The sequence below is a fragment of the Mauremys mutica genome, unplaced genomic scaffold, assembly GCF_020497125.1.
Source record: "Mauremys mutica isolate MM-2020 ecotype Southern unplaced genomic scaffold, ASM2049712v1 Super-Scaffold_2380, whole genome shotgun sequence".
In the NCBI taxonomy this organism is placed as follows: domain Eukaryota; kingdom Metazoa; phylum Chordata; order Testudines; family Geoemydidae; genus Mauremys; species Mauremys mutica.
The window spans coordinates 98,058-122,015 of record NW_025423354.1 but is presented as its reverse complement, the minus strand read 5'-3'; the positions used below and the strand labels follow the sequence as shown (position 1 = coordinate 122,015).

General features: G+C 50.8%; 1 protein-coding gene across 1 annotated transcript; it reads left to right on the top strand.

The window, feature by feature from the left end:
- Positions 1 to 839: 839 nt before the first annotated feature.
- Positions 840 to 20,487, top strand: LOC123361507 (protein phosphatase 1G-like). Its single transcript, XM_045001458.1, has 10 exons — positions 840 to 947; positions 3,509 to 3,578; positions 12,977 to 13,062; positions 13,781 to 13,913; positions 15,342 to 15,763; positions 16,196 to 16,333; positions 17,154 to 17,388; positions 18,432 to 18,561; positions 18,949 to 19,051; positions 20,287 to 20,487. The coding sequence occupies exons 1-10, from the start codon at positions 840 to 842 to the stop codon at positions 20,485 to 20,487; spliced, it is 1,626 nt and encodes a 541-aa protein (XP_044857393.1).
- The last annotated feature ends 3,471 nt before the right edge of the window (positions 20,488 to 23,958 follow it).

Here is a 23,958-nt window from a genome sequence, read left to right as displayed (position 1 = left end):
TTATGAAAGTTTGCCTTTAATAACATTGGACTACTGTAAATCCATTTGTTTGCCCCCATAAAATATAGCGAGTTCATTAAATTGTTAGAAACTGTCTTTTAGTATTTAACAAACATTTGCAAATGGCAGTGGAGGCAACAAAGGCAGAAATCTGAAATTTGGCCATGTGGCCACAACTTTTATTTATCAAGCAAGCTTAAACAAGAGTAATTTAAATTGGATAATGCCTGCAAGGCAACCTAGTCTGGCAGCAGTAAATGGGAGAAGGGAGGACAACCCCCACACAGCTGTCAACTGCCCTATTTTTGGCTACACTTGCACATTTGCAGTGCTGCAGCAGGGTGTGAAAACACACCCTCTCCAGCCCTGCAAATTGCGGCGCTGCAAAGCGCCAGTGTGGTCAAAGCCCCAGAGTCCGTTATTCCCCACAGGGAGGTGGAGTACGGACAGCGCTGGGAGAGCTCTCTCCCGGCGCTGGGGCTTTGACTACACTTGGCGCTTCAAAGCGCTGCCGCGGGAGCGCTACCGCGGCAGCGCTTTGAAGTGCAAGTGTAGCCACAGCCCAAGAGATATCATAGCGCAAAGCATGAAAAGGCTCACTTTCACCATTGCACCACCTTATTCTGGATAGACCAATCTGTTTCAGCGTCTGGGAACTGTCCAATGAGGGCATTCGTTACAAGGATAAAGTCTGTGGCAAACAGGGTGCACGGAGCCTAAAGGCCTGTTCCTTTCCACCCCACTGCACGGGTCACTCTGTCCCTTAGCGTCTCTATGGCAGATACTTCCGGCCGCTCGCTCTCTGAAACCTGTCTATGGCTGTAGCTTCCGGCCGCACCATGTCCAAGCCCAACACGGTGAAGAGCGCGGGGGACGGCACCGGGGCTGGGCCGCGCCCGTTGCACTTCGCCTACAGAGCCATGCAGGGGTGGCGGGTCTCCATGGAGGTGAGCAGATGGGGAGCCGCGCGGGACCCTGGGGGAGGGGAGAGGAGATGAGATGGGGAGCCGCGCAGGACCCTTAACTGCTTCTTGGTACATTTAATTCTCTCTCTCCACATAAGTCTCCCCAGACTGATAGTGAAACATCCCCAAGGTTCTACTGTGCCTTTCCTTCACATGCCCTTTTGCAGAGCTAGGGGGATTCCACTTGTGTCAGCACCCACAGCATACTTTCTCCAGCCTGAGACATGTGTGTGGCTAATCTCTGAATTCCCTGCCAAGCCCTCAGCTGGGGACCTGGTAGCACAGTGCCATCACCACTACAATGAAGGGATGTATATTCACTCTGTTTTCTCTTTGTTTTCATTAATGCCATATGTAAATCACATGGAAGCAAACTCTCTTACTAAGGATTCAACACCCCTACCACTGTGGTTAAGGGCTGAGAACTTCCAGGCCATGTTTCAGTTCTCCAAGGAGTCTCCTGGCAAAAGTGCCAAGACACAGCTTTCCTGATACTTCCACAGAAATAAACAAAGTTTTTTGCAGGGGAGACTCTCCTTTCTAGTCTCTCTGCTATACCATAAAAATAAAGATGCAGTAAAGGAAGGACCCATGCCAAATTCAAGTAGTTCCTCTGGCATTTCCTGGTTTTCCAGTGTATAACTGTGCACTTACTATCAGCCTAACATAGGGTTTAATCTGCTGTGCCAGTGTAAACGTGCCTGTCCCAGAGCTCTTGGCCCAGCCCTGCAGAACTCCCCCAGTGGCATTCAAATAACCATCACAACCTGTTGGATGCATTGGATCAGCCTATTTCCTCACTTCCTTCCCTCCACCTTCCATTCTGGAATTGGAAGGGGAACAGAGCACAGGGAGCTGCCCATTCCCCCTGGCTCCCCAGCCTCTAAGGTTAGAAGAGCCCTAGCCTCCCCTGCTTGCCCAGTGAGCACCAGCCAGAGAACTGTTAGTCTGAAAGGCACATTCTGTGCTTCAAATTCAGCCCAAGTCACTGCCAGCTGCTGTTCCTGGCCCAGATCTGGGGAGGGGAAGGAATTTGGTCATGAGCCCTTGTCTGCTGGTCTGTGATGTTCTGCTCTGTATAGGTGATTGTCCCATGCGCGTTACCTCAGTGTCTAAGTGCCTATAGATAAAGGCCAGAAAGGATTTCATTTTTGTGTCAAACAGTCCCCTTGGCGGGCCACCCTTTCTGCTGGCTCACCTGAGAGGTTCTGTGGGCGGCTGGAGAATGAGCAGGATTCTGACACCAGTGCCATAGCAGAGACGCCTGCCTGGGAGGTGGGATTTCCGTGACACTGTTTCTGATTCGCTCCAATGCACAGAGAAGAGTGGGGGACAGTGTCAGTTCTAGACTCAGCCTACCCTTCAGCTCATTTGAGACCAGCACACTGTTACCCAGCCACATGGGGCAGAGTCCATGTGGGGCGTGCCCAGGAAAGGCTTGGCACACTCAGGCTAGAGAGAGGGGAAAGGCCTCTAGCCCAGGTGTGCAGAGATCCCCTACAAGGGCTTGGGGAGTGTGGTGGTGCTGCCGTACCACTTCCTGCTCTCAGTAGTCAGCGGGACACTCTCCCTCCTGTCAGGTATGACTGGAGCAGGTGACGCTCTAGTGTGCATGGATCTGGGCTGCTTATGAACTGGGGAAAGGAGCCGGGCAGTGGGAGGGGCCAGAGACTCCTTGTTTGACTTTGGCAGAGTCCTTTGGGGCTTGTCTACATGGGGAAACTTACCAGCATAACTATCAGTACGATGCTCCACTGTCGTTCTCCTGGTGTGCTATGGTGGTATAGTTATGCCAGTACATTTCCTTGTGTAGATAAGCACTTGGTCTCCCTGGGCCTCCGTTCCCATCTGTACAATGGGGCCAGTAGCCCCATCCTGCCGCACAAGGGGATGTGAGGATAAAGACACTCGGATGGTACGGTGACGGGAGCCTGGATGAATAGGGCTGGAGTCTGGCTCCGGACTGGCAGAATCGCAAGTTACCATTTTAAAGAGCTCTCAGTCTGGAGGAGTGCAGAGGTTGCTGTGCACAGCAGGAGGCTGAAGAGTTGCATGCCCCTTCCGGGAGGAGCGAGCCACTCTGGTGACCTGTAGATGGAGCATGTACTGTGGGTCTGGGAGCATCTCGGGGGGGGGGGGAGGTTGTCTCAGGAGTGTGAAATTCACCCCCCTGCCTGCTGGAGTTGCGCTAACCCACTCTCTGGGGCAGACATAGCTAGGTCAATGAAGGATTGCTTCCATCAGCCTAGATACCATCACTAAGGGAGGTGGAGTTCCTGCGACAGCAACACCCCTTCTGTCACTAGAAGAAGCGTCTGCGCTATAGTGGCATGTGGCTGTGCTACTGTAGCAGCTGCTTCTTACTGTTCGTGCCCTCCTCTGGTTCTGTGAGAACAGCGTGTGAGTGGGAAATCTCCAGGTGTGAAATGTGAGTGTGTCTGTGCTGGTACTGTATTTCCCTGCCCCTGAGCACCATTCATGCAAGGTCAGCTGCTGGGAGCCAGTGCAACCTCAACACTCTGACTTGGTGCTGTCTCTTTCAGAATGCGCACAACTGTATTCCTGAGCTGGACAGTGAGACGGCCATGTTCTCTGTCTACGATGGACACGGAGGTAACTGCTCCCCTCGCTCTTTCCAGGGAATTGTACTTGGGCAGCTTCTCACAGGGGACTGCTCTGGTCTGCTGCAGTGGCTGCCCCTTCAGGGCAAACCCCTCTGGCTGTAAAAACCCTGCTTCTTCTTGAGAAGCAGCAAAGAGATCTTTTTGAAGTTTTTCACAGTCTGCTTTGGTCTTAACTATCTTGAGCAGTTTAGTATCATCTGCAAACTTTGCCACCTCACAGTCTACCCCTTTCTCCAGATCATTTATGAATAGTTGAATAGGATTGGTCCTAGGACTGACCCTTGGGGAACACCACTAGTTACCCCTCTTCATTCTGAGAATTTACCATTAATTCCTACCCTCTGTTCCCTGTCTTTTAACCAGTTCTCAGTCCATGAAAGGACCTTCCCTTTTATCCCATAACAGCTTAATTTATGTAAGAGTCTTTGGTGAGGGACCTTGTCAAAGGCTTTCTGGAAATCTGAGTATACTATGTCCACATGTTTGTTGACCCCTTCAAAGAACTCTAATAGATTAGTAAGACACGATTTCCCTTTAGAGAAACCATGTTGACTTTTGCCCAACAATTTATGTTCTTCTGTGTCTCTGACAATTTTATTCTTTACTGTTGTTTCAACTAATTTGCCCAGTACTGACGTTAGACTTACCAGTCTGTAATTGCTGGGATCACCTCTAGCTACATTAGCTATCTTCCAGTCATTGGGTACAGAAGCTGATTTAAAGGACAGGTTACAAACCATAGTTAGTAGTTCCGCAATTTCACATTTAAGTTCTTTCAGAACTCTTGAGTGAATGCCATCTGGTCCCGGTGACTTGTTAATAAGTTTATCAATTAATTCCAAAACCTCCTCTAGTGACACTTCAATCTGTGACAATTCCTCAGATTTGTCACCTACAAAAGCCAGCTCAGGTTTGGGAATCTCCCTAACATTCTCATATGTGAAGACTGAAGCAAAGAATCCATTTAGTTTCTCCGCAATGACTTTATCGTCTTTGTTAGGATATAGATGCAAAGGCCTGTACTTTAAGAATTTAGGTGTATTCTTATCACTTAGCTAGTTATAGAGATATAAAAGAAAGAATCAAAGATCACTGTCTGTGGAAAGGCCTTCTCTTACTGTGACAGTCTGAGGCCTTCAGCCAAGATGTAGTTAGGCAGCCATAGGCTGGGAAGTGTGTGGTCACATCCTCACATTCCAAACTAGTCACATTGAAATAAGGTACTATTGGGCTGATAGGAATACAATCCTGGCCTGATATTTCTATCACCTCCAGAGAAAGAGAAGAGCCTAGAAGATGTAAAAGGAAACTTAGTTTGATAGCATCCTGTCTGGCAAGAACTCACTTATCAATAGACACAGCTGGAAACCCTTATGTCTATATAGATGTAGTTGTAAAATCCTCACTTCTGTATTGTTTTGTATGTTTATTTGCATGGTCTCTGTCTGGTTCTGAGATTGTTTCTGTCTGCTGTATAATTAATTTTGTTGGGTGTAAACCAATGAAGGTGGTGGAATATAATTGGTTAAATAACCATGTTACAATATGTTAGGATTGGTTAGTTAAATTTCAGTAAAATGATTGGGTAAGGAATAGCTAAGCAAAACTCAGGTTTTACTATATAGTCTGCAGTCAAACGGGGCGGGGGCGGGGGAGAATGGGAACAGGGACTGGGGATGGGGGGAATTGGGATCATGTTTAGCTAAGGGAGGGAATGGGAACAGGAACAAGGACACAGCAAGGCTCTGTGGTGTCAGAGCTGGGAAGGGGGACACTGAGGAAGGAAACTGGAATCGTGCTTGCTGAAAGTTCACCCCAATAAACATCGAATTGTTTGCGCCTTTGGACTTCGGGTACTGCTGCTCTCTGTTCATGCAAGAAGGACCAGGGAAGTGAGAGGGTGAAGGAATAAGCCCCCTAACAGTCTTTAAGCGCTTCTTTTCTATCTCGATCATTAAGGGGCCCCACTGGTTGTTTAGCAGGCTTCGTGCTTCTGATGTACTTAAAAAACCATGTAAAGAATCCTGTGGCACCTTATAGACTAACAGACGTTTTGCAGCATGAGCTTTCGTGGGTGAATACCCACTTCTTCGGATGCAAGTAGTGGAAATTTCCAGGGGCAGGTATATATAAGCAAGCAAGAAGCAAGCTAGAGATAACGAGGTTAGATCAATCAGGGAGGATGAGGCCCTGTTCTAGCAGTAGAGGTGTGAAAACCAAGGGAGGAGAAACTGGTTCTGTAATTGGCAAGCCATTCACAGTCTTTGTTTAACCCTGAGCTGATGGTGTCAAATTTGCATATTCTCACCAGCAACTGCACACCGCACCATAGTAACTCTAGCTCAGGAACCAATCCATGCAACAAACCTCGATGCCAACTCTGCCCACATATCTACACCAGCAACACCATCACAGGACCTAACCAGATCAGCCACACCATCACTGGTTCATTCACCTGCACGTCCACCAATGTAATATACGCCCTGTGCTAGGCACTTTAGACATGGGACAAAAAGATGACTCCTGCCCCCAAAGAGCTTACAGTTGAAGTCAGGCCAAGAGGGACCCTGCCAAACGGGGCTGCAAGGGAACAGAGAGACAGCATTAGTGAGCCTGAGGGGCAGGGGTCTCTGCACACCAGCAGCCTAGCGGCTCTCAGTTTTTTGGAAGGTTCATGGCAGCAGAGGTGTTGAAAGAGTCGAATGAGGTGTCATAAACAGATAGTTAAGGGTTAATGTCTCTTTTTTACCTGTAAAGGGTTAAGAAGCTCAGTAAACCTGGTTAACACCTGACCAGAGGACCAATAGGGGGACAAGATACTTTCAAATCTTGAGGGAGGGAAGTCTTTTGTTTGTGCTCTTTATTTGGGTTGTTGTTCGCTCTCTGGAAGGAGATCCAGGCTCTCCAAATCTTTCTGAATCTTTCTGAATCTCTCATGTTTCAAACTAGTAAGTAACAGTCAGGCAAGGTGGGATATTATCAGCCAAATCTGTCACTTCATCAAAAATAGCACGTTAGTTTGACAGAATCTATTTTCCATAAACCCATGTTGATTTGCATTAATTATATTATGGAAGAACTGCCGTGCAGTGTCAGACCATGGTCCCTCTAGCACAGTAGCCTGTCTCTTACAGTTGTCCATACTGGAGCTTCATGGGGAGTGCACATAACAAGGTAGTTAGTGATCCATCCTGTCTTCCCTTGCTGGCTTCTGGCAATCAGAACTTTAGGGTTGCCCCAAGGATTGGGTTGCGTCCCTAACCATCTTGGCTAATAGCCATTGATGGACCTGTCCTCCATGAACTTCGCTATTTATTTTTTTGAGCCCAGTTCTACTTTGGCCGTCACAACATCCCCGGCAATGAGTTCCACAGGTGAATTGTGCATTGTGTGAAAAGGTACTTCCTCTTGTTTTGTATTCATCCTGCTACCTGTTAATTTTATTGGGTGACTCCTGGTTTTTATATTGTGGAAAAGGGTAAATAACACTTCATTATTCACTCTCTTCACACCAAGCATGATTTTCTAGATCTCTGGCATATCCTCTCTTAGTCATCTCTTTTCCAAGCTGAACAGCCCTAATCTTTTTAGTCTCTCCTCATATAAAAGCCCTTTCATATACGTTATCTTTGTTCCCCTTTTCTGAACCTTTTCTAGTTCCATTATATCCTTTCTGAGATGGGGTAACCAGAACTGGACACAGTATTCAAGGTGTGGATTTGCCATGTACTTACTTAGGGGCATTATGATAATTTCAGTCTTAGTTTCTATCACTTTCCTAATGGTTCCTACCATTGTGTTAACCTTTTTGACCGCTGATGCGCATTGAGCTGAAGTTTTCAGAGAACTATTCACTGTGACTCCAAGATCTTTCTTGAGTGATAACAGCTAATTTTGAGCCCATCATGCGTTACTTTGCACTTATCAATGTTGAATTTCATCTGCTCAAATTTCCCTGCTCGATCACCCAGTTTTGTGAGATTCCCCCTGGAACTTTTTATAGTCAGCTTTGAACTTAACTATCTCGAGTAACTTTGTATCATCTGCAAACTTTTCCTCTTCACAGTTCACTCTTTCTTCCAGATCAGCAGTTAATGTGTTAAACAGCACAGGTCTTTGTACAGATCCTTGGGGGACAAAGATGGACTACAAGCCATCAGGAACAGTATCCCCGATAATATCACGGCTAACCTGGTGGCTGAACTTTGTGACTTTGTCCTCACCCACAACTATTTCACATTTGGGGACAATATATATCTTCAAGTCAGTGGCACTGCTATGGGTACCCGCATGGCCCCTCAGTATGCCAACATCTTTATGGCTGACTTAGAACAACGCTTCCTTAGCTCTCGTTCCCTAACACCCCTACTCTACTTGCGCTACATTGATGACATCTTCATCATCTGGACTCATGGAAAAGAAGCCCTCGAGGAATTCCACCGTGATTTTAACAATTTCCATCCCACCATCAACCTCAGCCTAGACCAATCCACACAAGCGGTCCATTTCCTAGACACTACTGTGCTAATAAACGATGGTCACATAAATACCACCCTATACCGGAAACCCACTGACCGCTATACTTACTTACATGCCTCCAGCTTCCATCCCGGTCACACCACACGATCCATTGTCTACAGCCAAGCTGTAAGATACAACCGTATTTGCTCCAATCCCTCAGACAGAGATAAACACCTACAAGATCTCTATCAAGCATTCTTAAACCTACAATACCCACCTGCTGAAGTGAAAAAACAGATTGACAGAGCCAGAAGAGTACCCAGAAGCCACCTACTTCAGGACAGGCCTAAAAAAGAAAATAACAGAACGCCACTAGCCATCACCTACAGCCCCCAACTAAAACCTCTCCAGCACATCATCAAAGATTTACAACCTATCCTTAAAGATGATCCCTCACTCTCACAGATCGTGGGAGACAGGCCAGTCCTCGCTTATAAACAGCCTCCCAACCTGAAGCAAATACTCACCAGCAACCGCACACCATACAACATAAACACTAACCCAGGAACCTATCCTTGCAACAAAGCCCGATGCCAGCTCTGTCCACATATCCATTCAAGTGACACCATCATAGGACCTAATCACATCAGACATGCCATCAGGGGCTCGTACACCTGCACATCTACCAACGTGATATATGCCATCATGTGCCAGCAATGCCCCTCTGCCATGTACATTGGCCAAACCGGACAGTCTCTACGCAAAAGAATAAATGGACACAAATCTGACATCAGGAATCATAACATTCAAAAACCAGTGGGAGAACACTTAAATCTCTCTAACCACTCAGTGACAGACTTGAAGGTGGCAATTTTGCAACAAAAAAACTTCAAAAACAGACTCCAAAGAGAAACTGCTGAACTTGAATTAATATGCAAACTAGATACAATTAACTGTGGCCTAAACAGAGACTGGGAATGGTTGGGTCATTACACTAATTGAATCTATTTCCCTATGTTAAGTTCTCCTCACACCTTCTATGGGCCATCTTAATTATCACTTCAAAAAGTTTTTTTTTCCTCCTACTGACGATAGCTCATCTCAATTGATTAGACTCTTCCTGTTGGTATGCATACTTCCACCTTTTCATGTTCTCTGTATGTATAAATATCTCCTGTCTGTGTTCCATTCTATGCATCCGAAGAAGTGAGCTGCAGCTCACGAAAGCTCATGCTAAAATAAATTTGTTAGTCTTTAAGGTGCCACAAGTACTCCTGTTCTTTTTGCGGATACAGACTAACACGGCTGCTACTCTGAAACCTGTCTGTGCATTGTGACAACTGACCATTTGTGTCGGGCGGGAGAGCTTCTTGCAGGGGCTGGAGTAGTTAAGCAGACAAGAGAGCTCTCTGGAGTGGTGTAGCTGCATCAGTGCTCTCTTGTGTAGCCACAGCATGTTTTTCCTTAAAAGTCTTTGGTGAGGGACCTTGTCAAAGTCTTTCTGGAAGTCCAGGTACGCTCTAACCACTGTATCCCTCTTGGCCACATGCTTGTTGACCCCCTCAAAGAATTCTAATAGATTGGTGAGGCCTGATTTCCCTTTAGAAAAGCTGTGTGGATTCTTCCCTAATGACCTGTGTTTAACTCGGTATTTGATAATTCTGTTCTTTACTATGATTTCTGCTAGTTTGTGGAGTCCTGTAACCACTGGCCGGGATAGCCTCTGGAGCCCATTTTAAAAATCAGCATTACATTCTAGTCATGTGGTGCACTGTCCTTTAATGCTTTATAAATTGAGTCCTGTATCAACTGTCCCGTTGTTCTGGCCAGGACTGATGTCTGTCTGATAGGCCTGTGGTTACCTGGGACATCCTGTTCACCCTTTTAAAGTCACCACCCCAAGATGGTCACTGTCTGTGTCACTGTTGTTGATCCCTTCCCTCCATGCTATCTTCTAGCTCAATGGTTACAGCACTCACCGGGGATGTGGGAGAGCCAGGCTCCAATCCCCACTCTGGAACAGACTTGAAATGGGGCTGCCGATTCTCTCTGCCGCTTAGGGTGAATATGGTCTGACCGGACAGGTCTGCATCATCCAACTTCTGATGCATCCCCTTTCACCAAAGCTGTTTTCACAGGGTTTCCATTCCTTGCCAGTTGCCCAGTTCTCCCCTCCCTCCAGGCAGGTTTGAAAGAGCTGTGTGTTTGCCATTCATTCCTTACTTCCCCTAACAGCACCGTCACCTTGGGGGGACCCTGCCGTCACCCTTGGTCTACATTCTCGCTGCCCTTCTCCTTTCCCTGCATTCTTGACATGTTCTTGTTTGGCTGCTTCCCCCTTCTCCATTCCCAGTTTGGTTCCTTCTCCCACTCAGATCTCTGGCCCCTCACCTTTCCCATCAGAGCTTTTCACTGGGCTGCTTCTCTGCCCCGCTGTGCGTTCTGCCAAGTCCCATTGGATGAGCTGAACTCCAGGAGTTAGTGGTCGCTGCTGCCATGTCAGTGCCGTCTTCTCTTGTGGGGGCACCTGTCGTCTGAACCATGGCCCTGTGGTCTGCCTGGCTGCACTGGTTACCCAGGCACACCCAAGGAGGAGTTGTGGTGTCAAGCAGCTGACAGCTGGTTCAGGAGTGAAATAATCTGTATGCTTATGTGCAGGCCGTGGGTCTGTTACACGTAACTCTGAATTTCTCCTTCTTCCGTGTCTGGCCCTGTGGCTTGCTTCTCCTATCGTCGCCTCCTGCATTTCCTTCCTTCCTTTTCCAGTAGGACTCCGCTCTGCCATTAGGACCACGGTCTCCCTCGTTAATTGTAGCATCTCCTTCCTCTTGCGCTAGGGCAGGCGCTCCTGTATGTGAACACTCACTGGCTGCCCCCTGCATGCTGGAAACATGGCACCTCCCAGATTATCTGCACTGAGCAGAAACCCCCTTTCCCCTGCTGCAATATCAAAGCTCGGCTCTCCAGGTGGGACTGGCCTGAGAACAGTGGAGTCCCTTGGAACCTGGCCAGCCCCAATGAAGGGTGAAAAGCCTTGGAGATTTGCTGGGGTCCCAGGGCTTGTCATACTGATGGTGTCTCCAGTGGCAGCAGCAAGTCCTCCCACTTCGGTGGTGCAGCTCCTTGGGAAGTGGAGGCCCTGTGCCAAGCCCCGAGATCTCGCACTAGCAACCTCTCCTCTGCAGCTGGTTGCTGTCTCCTCCTCCTGCACTGACCTCCGTCCTGGCTGGTGTCGCAACCCTATACATAGTTATGGTTCTGTATGGCCAATTGTCAGTCCACGGCCATCTTGTTCTGTTAAAAGAACAAGGCAGCCTCCATCTTGGACCAGGTTCTTGTTCCACAGGAGAGGGCAGAGACCTAATTCTGCCCAGCAACACCGTGGTGTCGTGTGCAACCCTGAGGTGCGGTGTGCAACATTTTAGTGCTGTGTGCATTTTCCCGCTCTTTTTTGCCTGGTCATCTAGGGGTCAGGCTAGTGCCTTGTGCAGAGACGCCTGTGTGCCGTGTGCAGATCCTGTTGGCGTGGGGGGCAACAGTTCAGAGCCTGGAGGGTGTAGGAGCCAGGGACCAATCAGATGCTGACACGAGTGAGTGAGACCCTTCGAATAAAACTAGGTTTCCCCCCAAAATCTTTGTGGAGTGTCTGCGTGTCAGCTAAAGGGCCTGATCAACCTTTTGGCCAGGGTCTCCTCCCGGTATAGCTAGCTCGTGTGCGTGTGGAGTATCCGCGTGTCAGCTGAAGGACCTGATCAACCTTGCAGCCAGGGTCTCCTCCCGGTATAGCTAGCTCGTGTCGTGTGGAGTATCCGCGTGTCAGCTGAAGGACCTGATCAAGCTTTTGGCCAGGGTCTCCTCCCGGTATAGCTAGCTCGTGTTCGTGTGGAGTATCCGCGTGTCAGCTGAAGGACCTGATCAACCTTGCAGCCAGGGTCTCCTCCCGGTATAGCTAGCTCGTGTTCGTGTGGAGTATCCGCGTGTTCGTGTGGAGTATCCGCGTGTCAGCTGAAGGACCTGATCAACCTTGCAGCCAGGGTCTCCTCCCGGTATAGCTAGCTCGTGTCGTGTCATTTTGGATCCATTCTATCAGCTCGTCATGCTCCTGGTGTCTGTTCTGCTGGTCAGCTGCGCCTGGAGTGCGGTATTTGCTTTCTAATTTCTGACAGTTTGCTTGCCTAGCTCCCTCTCTTCTCTCCCCCTCCCTAACTAGGTACCAAGTGTGTATACAGTGTATGAGGATTGAAGTATTGAGCTCATAATTGCACAGTTGTCTAGTTTGTATAGTTGTTCTGGTTTTAATAGATAGTTAATTGTAGACTGTTTTAAGTTGTGTGAGTTACTGCTCTGTCTTTGTCTGGAGTGCTTGGTGCTAGGTGCTGTCTCCACCTGAGGATTAGCTGACCAAGGGGTTTCTGTCCCCGCGGTCTGTGTGAGTGGAACCTGCACAATCGCAGCTGCACCACACTCTGGGTAAATCCCTTAGTGTGAAAGCAAGGGCGGTTGAGGCAGTGGCCTGTGGGTCTCTTTTCTGTGTTGCACCGGGCACCGCTCTGACGAACCCGATTTCCATCTTGTGTAATTGGTGTGTCTGTCTAGTCAATGTGAAGCAGTGAGCAGTATAGATTTGTATATTGCTAATGATTTTTGGGTGTGTTTGTATTGTTTAATAACATCCCAGCTAAGAATTGCCTCCTCCCCTCGGCCCAAGTTGTAACTATCCCCCAAATAAACGCAGCCACTTGGCTTTAAACCTTATTCTGGTCCAGCCTGTTTTTTCCTCTCCCAATACAAAGCTTATCGAACCGCAATCGGTTTCGGACAGCTGGAGGCCCCAGATTTCCCTCAGGGCTGTCACAGCTCAGCTCGCTCTGTGCCCAGGACCACTGGGAGGAGCAGGATTTTCAAGCAGCCTCTGCTCTCTTTCAGGGGCAGAGGTTGCCCTGTATTGTGCCAAGTATCTCCCAGAGATAATCAAGGAGCAGAAGGCTTACAAGGAAGGCAAACTACAGAAGGTAAGAGCCTGGCACTGCAGTGAATAAGTGTTGGCATCAAGGCAGGAGAACAGGCCTCTCTGGGCATCTAGTCCCCACCCAGATCCCGGTGTCACCTGGGATTGCCCAGCCCCTCCCTCAGAGGCAGTCCCAAGGTATGGTTAGTCTCCCAGGGAAGCTTTCTTCCTTTTTCCACCTTGGGTCTTCTGCTCACTAGCTGTTGGCCTTGTTGTTTAACTGTTCCACCTCCCTCCTTTAGCTCCCTTGAAGTTACTGAGAGGCCGTGCTCATTTCTGGCTCATGCCTTGTATTCGCTGCAGAGAGTCCCCCTCTCTGCTCTCCATATCCCCACAGAGCTACCCTGGTTTTCAGTCTCCTCCTGGATCAATGCAGGAATCGGACTGATGGGCAGCAGTGTAGGTGAGAGAAATGCAGCCCCCTGAGACTCTCAGCGATGGCAGAGTGGAGCTTTCGGAGAAGAGGCATTAGGCGGCATGTCCTGAGCGCAGGCCAGTCTGGCAAAGCCAGTGACCTATAGGAACGAGGGGGGGTTCTCATGCTGACCCTCCCCAGTGCCATCCCGTCTGCCCCATGCGCTCTCTGGCAAACCTGGCCAGTCACCTCAGTGATTCTCCTGAAGTGGTTGGGGATGTGATGGGATCCCAGTGCTGCTGAGAGAGGGCAGGGCGGGCGCTCCCCTGAACAGCATGCAGCCCCTGTGCTGTCGGTTTGTCCATAGGCCCTGGAGGATGCCTTCTTGGCCATCGATGCCAAGCTGACCACAGAGGAGGTGATTAAGGAGCTCGCTCAGATCGCTGGGCGGCCCCAGGATGACGACGAAGAGAAAGAGAAAGTGGCTGATTCAGTTGATGGTAAGTGAAGCATGTACCCAGCCAGTATCTGAGGCTGAGCACTGAGGTGCTGGCTGCCAGCCGTGGTGCGGGGGGCAGGGCAGTGACTGCTAGGGAAGGATTTGCTCTTTAAAGGAGCCAGTTAAACAAAGTGCAGCTGGAGCTAACTTAGCACTCTCCTTGAGGCGCCTCCCAGGCTGGCATGGCGGAGTCGAAGCTGTTTTGGCAAGCTTGCTCATTTAACTGACACACGCCTTCCTTGGGCCCCACCCTTGGGCATATCTGCAGCAGGTGCTCTGCTCCAGCCAAGGGTTCGAGCTTTCTGGGCCATGGCAATACAGGTCTGAGCTGAGATGTGGTGTCAGTGAAATGGGCAGCAGTGTCCCAAGCTTGCAGCTCCAGGGTGGGGTGGGTCATGGACGGATGGACAAGTGGTGGGACGGAGGTGAACTAAAGCCCCCGCTGGTGACTGGCCCAAGACTCTGCCTTTTTCATTCAAAGAAGCAGATGTGCTTTCCCACCTGGGCATGTCTGTCAGGGCAAGGAGCAAAGCCCCAGCCAGGAAACCAGAATTACTCGCTGCCAGCCTTTGAGTGAACGTAAAAGGGCACCCGCACTGGATCCCGGCATTTTTCTGCAAGTGCTGGGGACACCCGGGTTCCTAAACCTGGGGGGGAAGCTCTTTAGTTTGCTCTCTGCATCTGGCAGCACTCTGGGTACAGTCGTTTCACTTCCCATCTTTGAGCTGACTAGTAAAGTTAAAACTAGCAAAACGGCAGCTTCAGGGAAGCAGCAAGATTCCCCCTTGAACTGCTGGCCCCGGTTTCATGTTTGGGAAGGGTGTGTCTTAGCGTCTCACGTTTCCCCATGGCCCCAGCGCCTGGTTCTCAGGTGGGTGAGCAACCTGTGCCAGAGCACTGCGGAGCGACTTGGCCCTCAAGAAGCTTAGCCTTTACCGTTTGTGGTGTCTGATCTGTGCAAGAAAACAGACCAGCCAGTGTCCCAGCACTCGGCATCACCACAGGCCTTCAAACAAAACCCAAACGCTTGGCCAGCACCAGCTGTTCCCACTTGCAAGCTTACCCCCAGCACCTCGAGCTGAGCTTCCATTGGCGAATCCCTCCTTGGTGGCCACTGTGTCCATGACGTTGGCCAGCGAGCATCACCTGGCTTAGCAGCTGGGAGCTGGCTGCTGTGTGTCCATAGAGCCCAGTGTGCGCACTGTGCTTATCAGCTGTGTGAGTGTGATGGTCGCCCTCCCCACTGCTTGGTCTGGGAGCTGGGTGGGGGCAGCTGTCTCCCATGTGTGTGCATGGAATGCCCAGCCCAGTGCGGGCACTGCTGGAACACCAGGCATCTCTTGGCTAGTGCAGCTTGGAGCCAAACCTGTGCTGCTGCTGCCACCCCACGGGCGGCGTTTCCTGCTCTGACTTCCCCTTTCTCTTGCAGTTGACAACGAGGAAGCGGCTCTTCTGCACGAAGAAGCCACAATGGCCATAGAGGAGCCGCTGACCCGCTATGGACAGAACTGTATCAAGAACCTCAGAAACAAGTCACTCCCTCCGGCCAGGGAGATGGGCCGGGAGCATGGGGGGGAGGCGAGCGTGAATGGAGAAAGCAGCCCGGGGGAGCTGGCCGAGCACAGGGAGAGGAAGAACGGGAAGCCAGACGATGAGGCCACGGGCATTTCCTCCACCTCGGACAGTGCCAACGCTGGGAACAACAGCTGTGCTGCAAAGCAAGCCGAAGTGGGCAGGGGCGAAGAGACGGTCAGCTCCTCCACTGGAAAGCCCCAGGGCACGACCAAGTCCAAATTTTTTGAAGACAGCAAGGATGAGTTGGATGAGGGCAAAGAGGAGGAGGACAGTGAAGTAGGCGCCAGAGCTTGGAGGCAGCTGCCCTTCCTGGAGGTGGGGAATGACACACACACACACTCTCTCTCTCTCTCTCTCTCTCTCTCTCTCTCTCTTCCCCCCCCCTCCCCCCCACATTCTTTAAGGGCTGTGAGAGCATCGGGCCACCCCAGGCCTGCCGTCAAGGTGGGATTTACAGGCTGATGCCTGTGTCCGCAGCACCTCGCAGTGGGCCTGTGGAAGGAGGGTGCTGCAGACACTGTGGTCTGGCCAGTGCATGAGCTGGGAGCTGCTACCTGCTGTCCAGCTCATACGCAGCAGAGAGAGAGACACAACCTGCTGGGTCATTGGCTCCCTCTTGCTGAGCTCATCTTGTCCATCATCCTGGAGGGGCTTGTGCCCTCGGAGCCGTGCACTCCTGCTCTCTCATGGCGTCTCTCGTTTCTGTAGGAGTGCAGTGAGGATGAGGATGGCTACAGCAGTGAGAAGGCAGAGAATGAAGAGGATGAAGATGACACAGAAGAGATTGAGGAGGATGAGGACGAAGAGGAAAAGATGATGTTACCACGCATGGAGGGGAAAAAGGAGGTGCACATCCCATTTCTGCCTTCTCTAGGTTCTTTGTTAGTCCTGTGCCGGGGAGCACCCGTGGGTCACTTGGGAGCCAGAGAATGCCCCTTGGCCATGGAGGCTCTGTGCAGCCCATGGATTTTCTACACAGCTTTCCTGCAGCGGAGCATGTAGCCTGAAGCAGGTGTCTTCCCACCTGGAGGCAGTGGAGGGTTTGGAATGGGGTCTGGGCTGTGGGGTAGCAGGGGAGATGCTGCAAAGGGGGACTCCACTGCTAGCTTATCTGATCGGACGTACCGCAGAACAGCATGGCAATTCCTCAGGATCAGCCAGTCCGGCTGTGTGTCTCACCTGCACACAACAAATGCTAGTAATTAGCAGCTCTCCAGCCAGCCGTCCGGCTGAGGATGGCATTGGCAGCTGGGCGGGAGCTGCAGCTAGGTGCAGTGAAATGGAGACTGCAGAAGCCTCCATCCTTGCCACTACAATGCAGTGCAGCCCCTGCTTGGGGCAGGCTGAGGCTGGAGTTGCTGCAGGAGAGGACAGCTGCAGGCCATGCTATTGAGCTCACTGGTGTTCCTAGGACAGTGTGTTAAATCTGAGGTGGCCCACTCCTGAGAAAATGTACCCATGCTGTGTTCCCATCACACCCCTTCCCTCGCCTCCTGCGTGGCCCCCTCTTTGGGCCCTGCACCTGGAAAGGCAAGGTCTGGTACAGCCAATGTCCTGTAAGAAGAGCTCCTGGGCTGGTTTGTACCGTCTCTCCCCAAATAGGTCCTTTAGGGCTAGGGGCATTATGTATCTGGGAAGAAGTCTCACCAAACCCCTTGCCTCTCAGCCTGGCTCTGGCAGCGGGACAACTGCCGTGGTAGCCCTTATCCGCGGGAAACAGCTGATCGTAGCCAATGCTGGAGACTCTCGCTGCGTGGTGTCGGAGGGTGGCAAAGCTGTGGACATGTCCTATGACCACAAGCCGGAGGATGAGCTGGAGCTGGCGAGGATAAAGAATGCTGGCGGCAAGGTCACCATGGATGGGAGAGTGAACGGGGGTCTCAACCTCTCCAGGGCAATCGGTGAGTGAATCCAGGAGGCCGGCCAGGGCACCCTGTAGCCGGGGGGATGGCACGTGCATGCAGACCGCCTGCTTCACGGTGGGTTTGTGAGTGATGGATGATTTAGATGGGGCCCAAGGCGTGGTAGCTGTCAGCCAGGAGTGGTGAGAAAAGCAAACGATACTGGGATGTATAAGGCATGGGGTGGTGTATTCCCTAATTAGTGGTGTGGGCTCATCTGAACACCATGTGGGGTTCTCATCACCCTCCTAAACAGGGTGTTGCACAGCTAGAGGGGTTAGAGAAGGGCAGCAAGAACGGTCAAGGACTTGGGGAAATCTCTTCTGTGCAGATGGGTTTGTCCCTGTGCAAAGGAGATGGATGAGGAGGGACGTGATTAAAGTTTCTAAAGCAATGCACGGTCGAGAGAAAGGGAGATCAGCAGTGTCTGTTTAAATGATGGGGACCCTGAAAAGGCACAAGGGGCCTGTGGAACTCCCTGTCACATGACATAGCTGAGGCTAAGAGCCTAGCAGAATTCAGCGAGAAGTTAGATGTTTCTCTAGGAATGGGGAATATCCGGAATTATCAGAGGAAATACTAACCCTCAAACCAGAGTTCTGAACTGGCCATGAACCCTCTTGCCCCAGAGCATGAGCCTTTAACTACTGGGGCTGGGGGAACCTTCCCCTGAAGCAGCTGGCGCTGGCCCCCGTTGGAGATAGGACACTGGACTAAATGGACCCTGGTCTAGTCCGCATGAGCAGTGTCTGTGTTTGTGTTCCTAAAAGCACAGGCGGTGGGGAGATGTGTGGCTGGGCTGGGGACACACTGTTTTGGGGTTCTTGCTCTTCTTCAGTGTTGTAGCAGTTAAGTGCCAGGCTCTGCTGAGCTGGCCTCATGCTCCAGCTCAAACACAGGCCTCAGTCTGCGACACGGGGGGCGGTTGTCCCCTCCTGCCTGTGGGAGTGCTGGCCTGGGCTCTCAGGCAGCCCCTCCCCAGCAGTCAGGGCAGCGTAGCTGGAGGAGACTATGCTGGCACTGACCTTCCCCTCTCTTGCCAGGCGACCACTTCTATAAAAGGAACAAGAACCTGCCCCCGGAAGAGCAGATGATCTCGGCCTTACCCGACATCAAGGTGCTGGCAATAAATGAGGAACACGACTTCATGGTTATTGCATGCGACGGAATCTGGTGAGCACCAGAGGATCAGAAGCCCCTATGGGATGGATCCTGCCCCAGCCTTTGCACGGGGCAGCAGGCCAGGCGCGTATCCTCGTGACACCTCAATAAGGATTAGGGGCCTCTGGGATAGCTCATCAAAGAGCCCGAGGCAGGCTGTCCTCAGTGGGGCGCCATTCCCTGGGCAGAGGATGGCACAGCGTGCTCCACGGTGCCCATGGCCCCTGAACGAAGGGATCTCCTTTAACATCTGTCTTGGTGCGCTCCCTGCCCCTCCCATTCAGCGAGCCAGTGCTTTCCGCCATAGCACAGCAGAATCAGGCCTCCCTGCCGTCAGCTGCAGGGCACTCTTCCCTTGCCCTGCCAGCCACTCTGACCCATCACCCGCTCTGCTGGCAGGAATGTGATGAGCAGCCAGGAAGTGGTGGATTTCATCCAGGCCAAGATCAGCCAGAAGGATGAGAACGGGGACCTGAGGCCTCTCTCTTCCATAGTAAAAGAGGTAAGCAGCCTGATTCCAGCTGCCCTTTCCTGGATGGGCTTCCTCAGCTCGCTGGGCATTTGCATGCTCGCTGGGCAGTGACTCCCTGCAGGGAGAGTTACTGGGGCCCGCTCATTGCTGGGTGGTGACGAAATCCATATGGACCCAACAACTTTTATCTGCTTCCTAGTTTCAGAGGGGTAGCCGTGTTAGTCTGTATCAGCCAAAACTACGAGGAGTCCTGCTGGCATTTTAGAGCCTAACAAATTTATTTGGGCATAAGCTTTTGTGGGCTATAACGCACTTCATCAGATACATGGAGTGAAAAATACAGTAGGCAGGTATAAATATACTGCACATGAAAAGATGGGAGTTGCCTTACTGAGAGGTCGGTGCTAACGAGGCCAATTCACTCAGGGTGGATGTAGCCCATTCCCAACAGTTGACAAGAAGGTATATCAACAGAGGGGGGAAAAAAATTTTGTAGTGACCCAGCCACTTTTTTCAGGCCTAATTTGATGGTGTCCAGTTTGTAAATTAATTCCAGTTCTGCAGTTTCTCATTGAAGTCTGGTTTTGAAGTTTTTTTTGTTGAAGAATGGTCACTTTTTAAGTCTGTTGTTGAGTGTGCAGGGAGATTTTCGAGAATGAGCCACATCCACCCTGATTGAACTGGCCTCGTTAGCACTGACCCCCCTACTTGGTAAGGCAACTCCCCCCATCTTTTCATGTGCTGTATATATATCTGCTACTGTATTTTTCACTGCACGCAGCTGATGAAGTGGGTTCTAGCCCACAAAAGCTTATGTCTAAACAAATTTGTTAGTCTCTAAGGGGCCACAAAGACTCCTTATTGGTTTTCCTTCCTAGTGTTATTCTGAACAGCCAGCAGGTGGCAGTGCTGAGCAGCACAAGGCCCTGCCAGCAGAGGTGGTCAGTACATTGGGATATTTGAGGGGTGCCCGCCAACACATACTAAAATGAACAGGGGGCCCCTGGAGGTGCTCCGGGTGCTAAGCAATTGCTTGGTCTGCTCATGCCTATTGCTGGCTCTGCCTGCCGGCCTCCCAAGGCACTGAGCACTGCCTTAAGCTGTCCCATTCCCTCGCCTGGGAGGAGCTGGAGCCTGGGGCTGGCCCCGGAGCCGGGAGTCAGCCAGCGAACGAGCGGCTACCTTGGACTGCTTGGCTGCACGTGAGGTTGGCGTCCTACTGGCTGCTCCCCATGTGCTGTTAACTTTGTCCTGTTCCCTCTCAGCTCCTGGATCAGTGCTTGGCTCCCAACCCCTCAGAGGACGGCATCGGCTGCGATAACATGACCTGCATCATTATCTGCTTCAACCCACGCTCCACACAAGCTCACACCGACAGTGGCAAACGGAAACTGGCAGCGGCAGAGGCCCAGGCAGCGGGGGAGGAGAATGGCAGTGACAGCAGCAAGAAGGCCAAGCGGGACTAAACCGCTTAAACGAGCTGAACTCGAGACTCCAAAGTCTCGTCTTTTTTTTCTTTTTTTAGCCTTAGCAGAGGCCTCGTTTGTCTGTGTCCTGGACAGGGGTGGGGTGGGTTAGCAGGGCATGTCCTGTTCATTTGTAACCCTTCCAAAGAGTGAGCCAGGAGCAGAGCTGCCGAGTGGGGCTGGCTTCAGCTCCACGCACACGGGAGCCCCGGCGGAGGTGAGTAGCACGTTCGTGGTTAGAGGATGGACATCCCAAGATTGTCTCCATGTAGGTGTTGCCATTTTTGTGCCTGTGACTATTCTGTTTGGAGGGGAAGAACTTTTTTCACTTGTTGAGGTTTTTTAATCTGTGCCCCCTTTATTTAAGGCCCGTTCTCTTTTTATTTGTGGAACAATCTGGATCGGGTGCCACCGTTGCACCTCGCTGTTCCTGTCATCAAATAAACCTCTGTTCCTGGCTGGCTCAGAGTCACGTCTGACTGCGAAGTGGGGGTGCAGGACCCTGTGGCTTCCCCAGGACCCCACTGGGGCAGGCTCGCTGTGGGAAGTGCATGGAGGGGCAGAGGATGCTGAATGCTTCAAGGAGAGATCCAGGAGGTGAAGACGTGTGAGCTTCTTGTCCTGAACAAGTCTGCTCCAAGGGAGAGGAGGCTCCCCAGACTCCTGACTGGCTTTGTGGGGAGCAGTTCCAGAGCATCGCCCGGTGACTCTGTGACAAGCCTCCAGTCTCAGGCTCCCTCCCATGACACCGCTGAGCCCTAGCCCTGCAGCATTTGAGCAGAGAGCTGGCCGTACTGTGGCGGGATGGCTTGGGGATGTGTAGAATTGTCCAGTAGGGACAAACCTCCTGAGCTCATTTGTCTTTACTGAGTCCCTGATTTGACCCCTGGGTCCAAGAGGCAAGACTGACACCCAAACACCTCAGGCCCCACCCAGCTCTCTTCCCTTCAGGATGACGGCCGCACAATGCGCTGGGCGAGTGCCAGCGCTGCACCCATCTCTGGCAGCTTGTGTGCTTTGCGCTGAGGGGCGCCAGAGAAGCAAAGCACCTGAGTTGGAAACTCAGCTGCTCCTTGTTCCCTCTCTGTGCCCTTCCTCCCCCGTGGGCCTTCTGCATGGATCAGGATTGGGGGCAGAGCGAGGGGAAGGACTGATGGCTGAGCTTCCTACAGGCCGTTGCTGACAGAGGGGCTGTGGAGATGTTGGATCATCCAGTCCAGCTCCCTGCAGTCCCTCCCCAGGGCTCTTGGCCCATGGAGATGTTCACTGCTCAGGAGGAGCCGGCATTGCCCCCGAGCCCAGCATAGCTGTGCTGCCTCCAGCCGCCACTGAGCCATGCTGCCCAGATCATCAGTCCTACTCAATCCCGCCCCCCCAGCCCGTGAATGGCCTTTGTGTATCCCAGCTCCCTCCAGCGGCTCATTACCCTTCTGCCTGTGAAGGGACCAGAACAGAACTTATTCCAGGCGCGGGCAGAGTATACAGAGAGGCTGTTCCCTGGCTGCCCCTGGACAGGAGGCCTCTGAACTTGCAGCTAAAAATTCCACTGGCCTTTTTGCAGCTGTCTCATAGATACACAGATCATTGAGGCCAGAGGACACATTATAATTGTCTAATCTGACCTCTTGCATTCCTCAGGCCTGAGCACCTCACCCAGTGATTCCTGCCACAAGCCCAGAACTTCTTGGGGAGCTGAGCCAGATCTCTTTGAATGAGATGTTCCATCTTGCAGCTCCAAAAGATGGAGACTCCACCGATTCCTGGTGTAGTTCAGTGGTCCATCACCCTCAATGGTAAAAGTAATTGGAGCCTGATTTCCAATTTTAATTTGTCTGGCTTCAGTGTCCAGCCATTGTTTCTTGTTCTACTCTCAATCTTCGTTTTGATAAGCTAACCAGGTTGAGCTCTTCCAGTCTCACTGTAAGGCATTTTCTCCAGCCTTTGGATAATTTGTCTCTCTTCTCTGCACCCTCTGTTTTTTCATCTTCCTTTTTAAAATGTGGAGCCCAGAACTGACACAGTATGCCAGTACTGGCCTCACCAATGCCACATACAGTGGAAACTTCACCTTCCTCCTCAAAGTCACTACTTCCCTGTGTGTACATCCAAGGATCGGATTAGGCCTTTTCCCCCGATGCATCACGCTGGGAGCTCATGTTGAATTGCTTGCCCACTGTGACCCCTAAATCCTTTTCAGACCCCTGTTTTCCAGGATCCAGTCCCCATTCTGTACGTCTGGCCTGTGTGTCGTGTCCCTAGATGTATGACCTTGCATTGGGTTGTATTAAAATGCATTTTGTTGGAATGGGCTCAGTTTATCAAGCAATCCAGTCACTCTGTGACTGTCCTGCCTCATCGTCCTTCACCACTCTGCCAAGCTTTGTGTTGCTGCAGTGGTTTCCATAGTTCCTTCCAGATCATGGATGGAAATGTTAAACAGCATTAGAACTAGTACGGATCCCTGTGGAACTCCACTAGGAACACTTCATTCCATGCCAACTCTTAATCCACGAGAACACAGGAACGGCCGTACTGGGTCAGTGCCAAGTACTTCAGAGGGAGTGAACCGACCAGGACAAATATCAAATGATCCCGGCCTGTCATCCACTCTCACTTTCTGGCAGTCAGAAGCCTAGGGACACCCGGAGCATGGGGTTGTGTCCTTGACCATCTTGGCAATAGCCATTGATGGGTCTGTCCTCCATGAACTTTTTTTAAACCCAGTTACTCTTTTGGCCTTCACAACATCCCCTGGCTTTGAGTCCATGGGCTGAGCGTGCGTTGTGTGAAGAAATACTTCCTTTTGTTTGTTTTAAACCTACTACCTGTTAATTTCATTTGGTGACCCCTAGTTCTTGTGTTATGTCACGGGTAAATAAGTTTCCATTTCACTTTTTCCACACAGTCATGATTTTATAGACCTCAATCATATCCCCCTTAGCAGTCTCTTTTCAGAGCTGAATAGTTCCATCTTTTTAATCTCTCCTCATAGGGAAGCTGATCCAAACCCCTAATCATTTTTGTTGCCCTTTTCTGAACCTTTTCCAATTCTCATACATCTTTTTTTAGATGGGGCAACCAGAGTTGCACGCAGTATTCAAGATGTGGATGTCCCATGGATTCACATAGTGGCATTGTTATTTACTGCCTTATTATCTATCCCTTTCCTAACAGTTCCTAACATTCTGTTCGCTTTTTTGACTGCCTCTGTACATTGAGCAGATCTTTTCAGAGAACTTTCCACAATGATTCCAAGATCTCTCTATTGAGATGTAACAGCTAATTTAGACCCCATCATTTTGTATGTAGAGTTGGGATTATGTTTCCCAATGTGCATTACTTTGCATTTTGTTGCCCAGTCACCCAGTTTTGTGAGATCCATTTGTAATGCTTCACAGTCAGTTTTAGACTTATCTAGAGTAATTTGGTATTGTCTGTGAATTTTGCTACCTCACTGTTTGCGCCTTTTTC

What these genes read in the sequence shown, in the direction of transcription:
- LOC123361507 (XM_045001458.1), top strand. Translation starts at nt 840, where the DNA reads ATGTCCAAGCCCAACACGGTGAAGAGCGCGGGGGACGGCACCGGGGCT. An exon ending in TGTCTACGATGGACACGGAG is followed by an intron (nt 3,579 to 12,976) that starts GTAACTGCTCCC and finishes GCTCTCTTTCAG; the next exon opens with GGGCAGAGGTTGCCCTGTAT. An exon ending in GCATGGAGGGGAAAAAGGAG is followed by an intron (nt 16,334 to 17,153) that starts GTGCACATCCCA and finishes CTTGCCTCTCAG; the next exon opens with CCTGGCTCTGGCAGCGGGAC.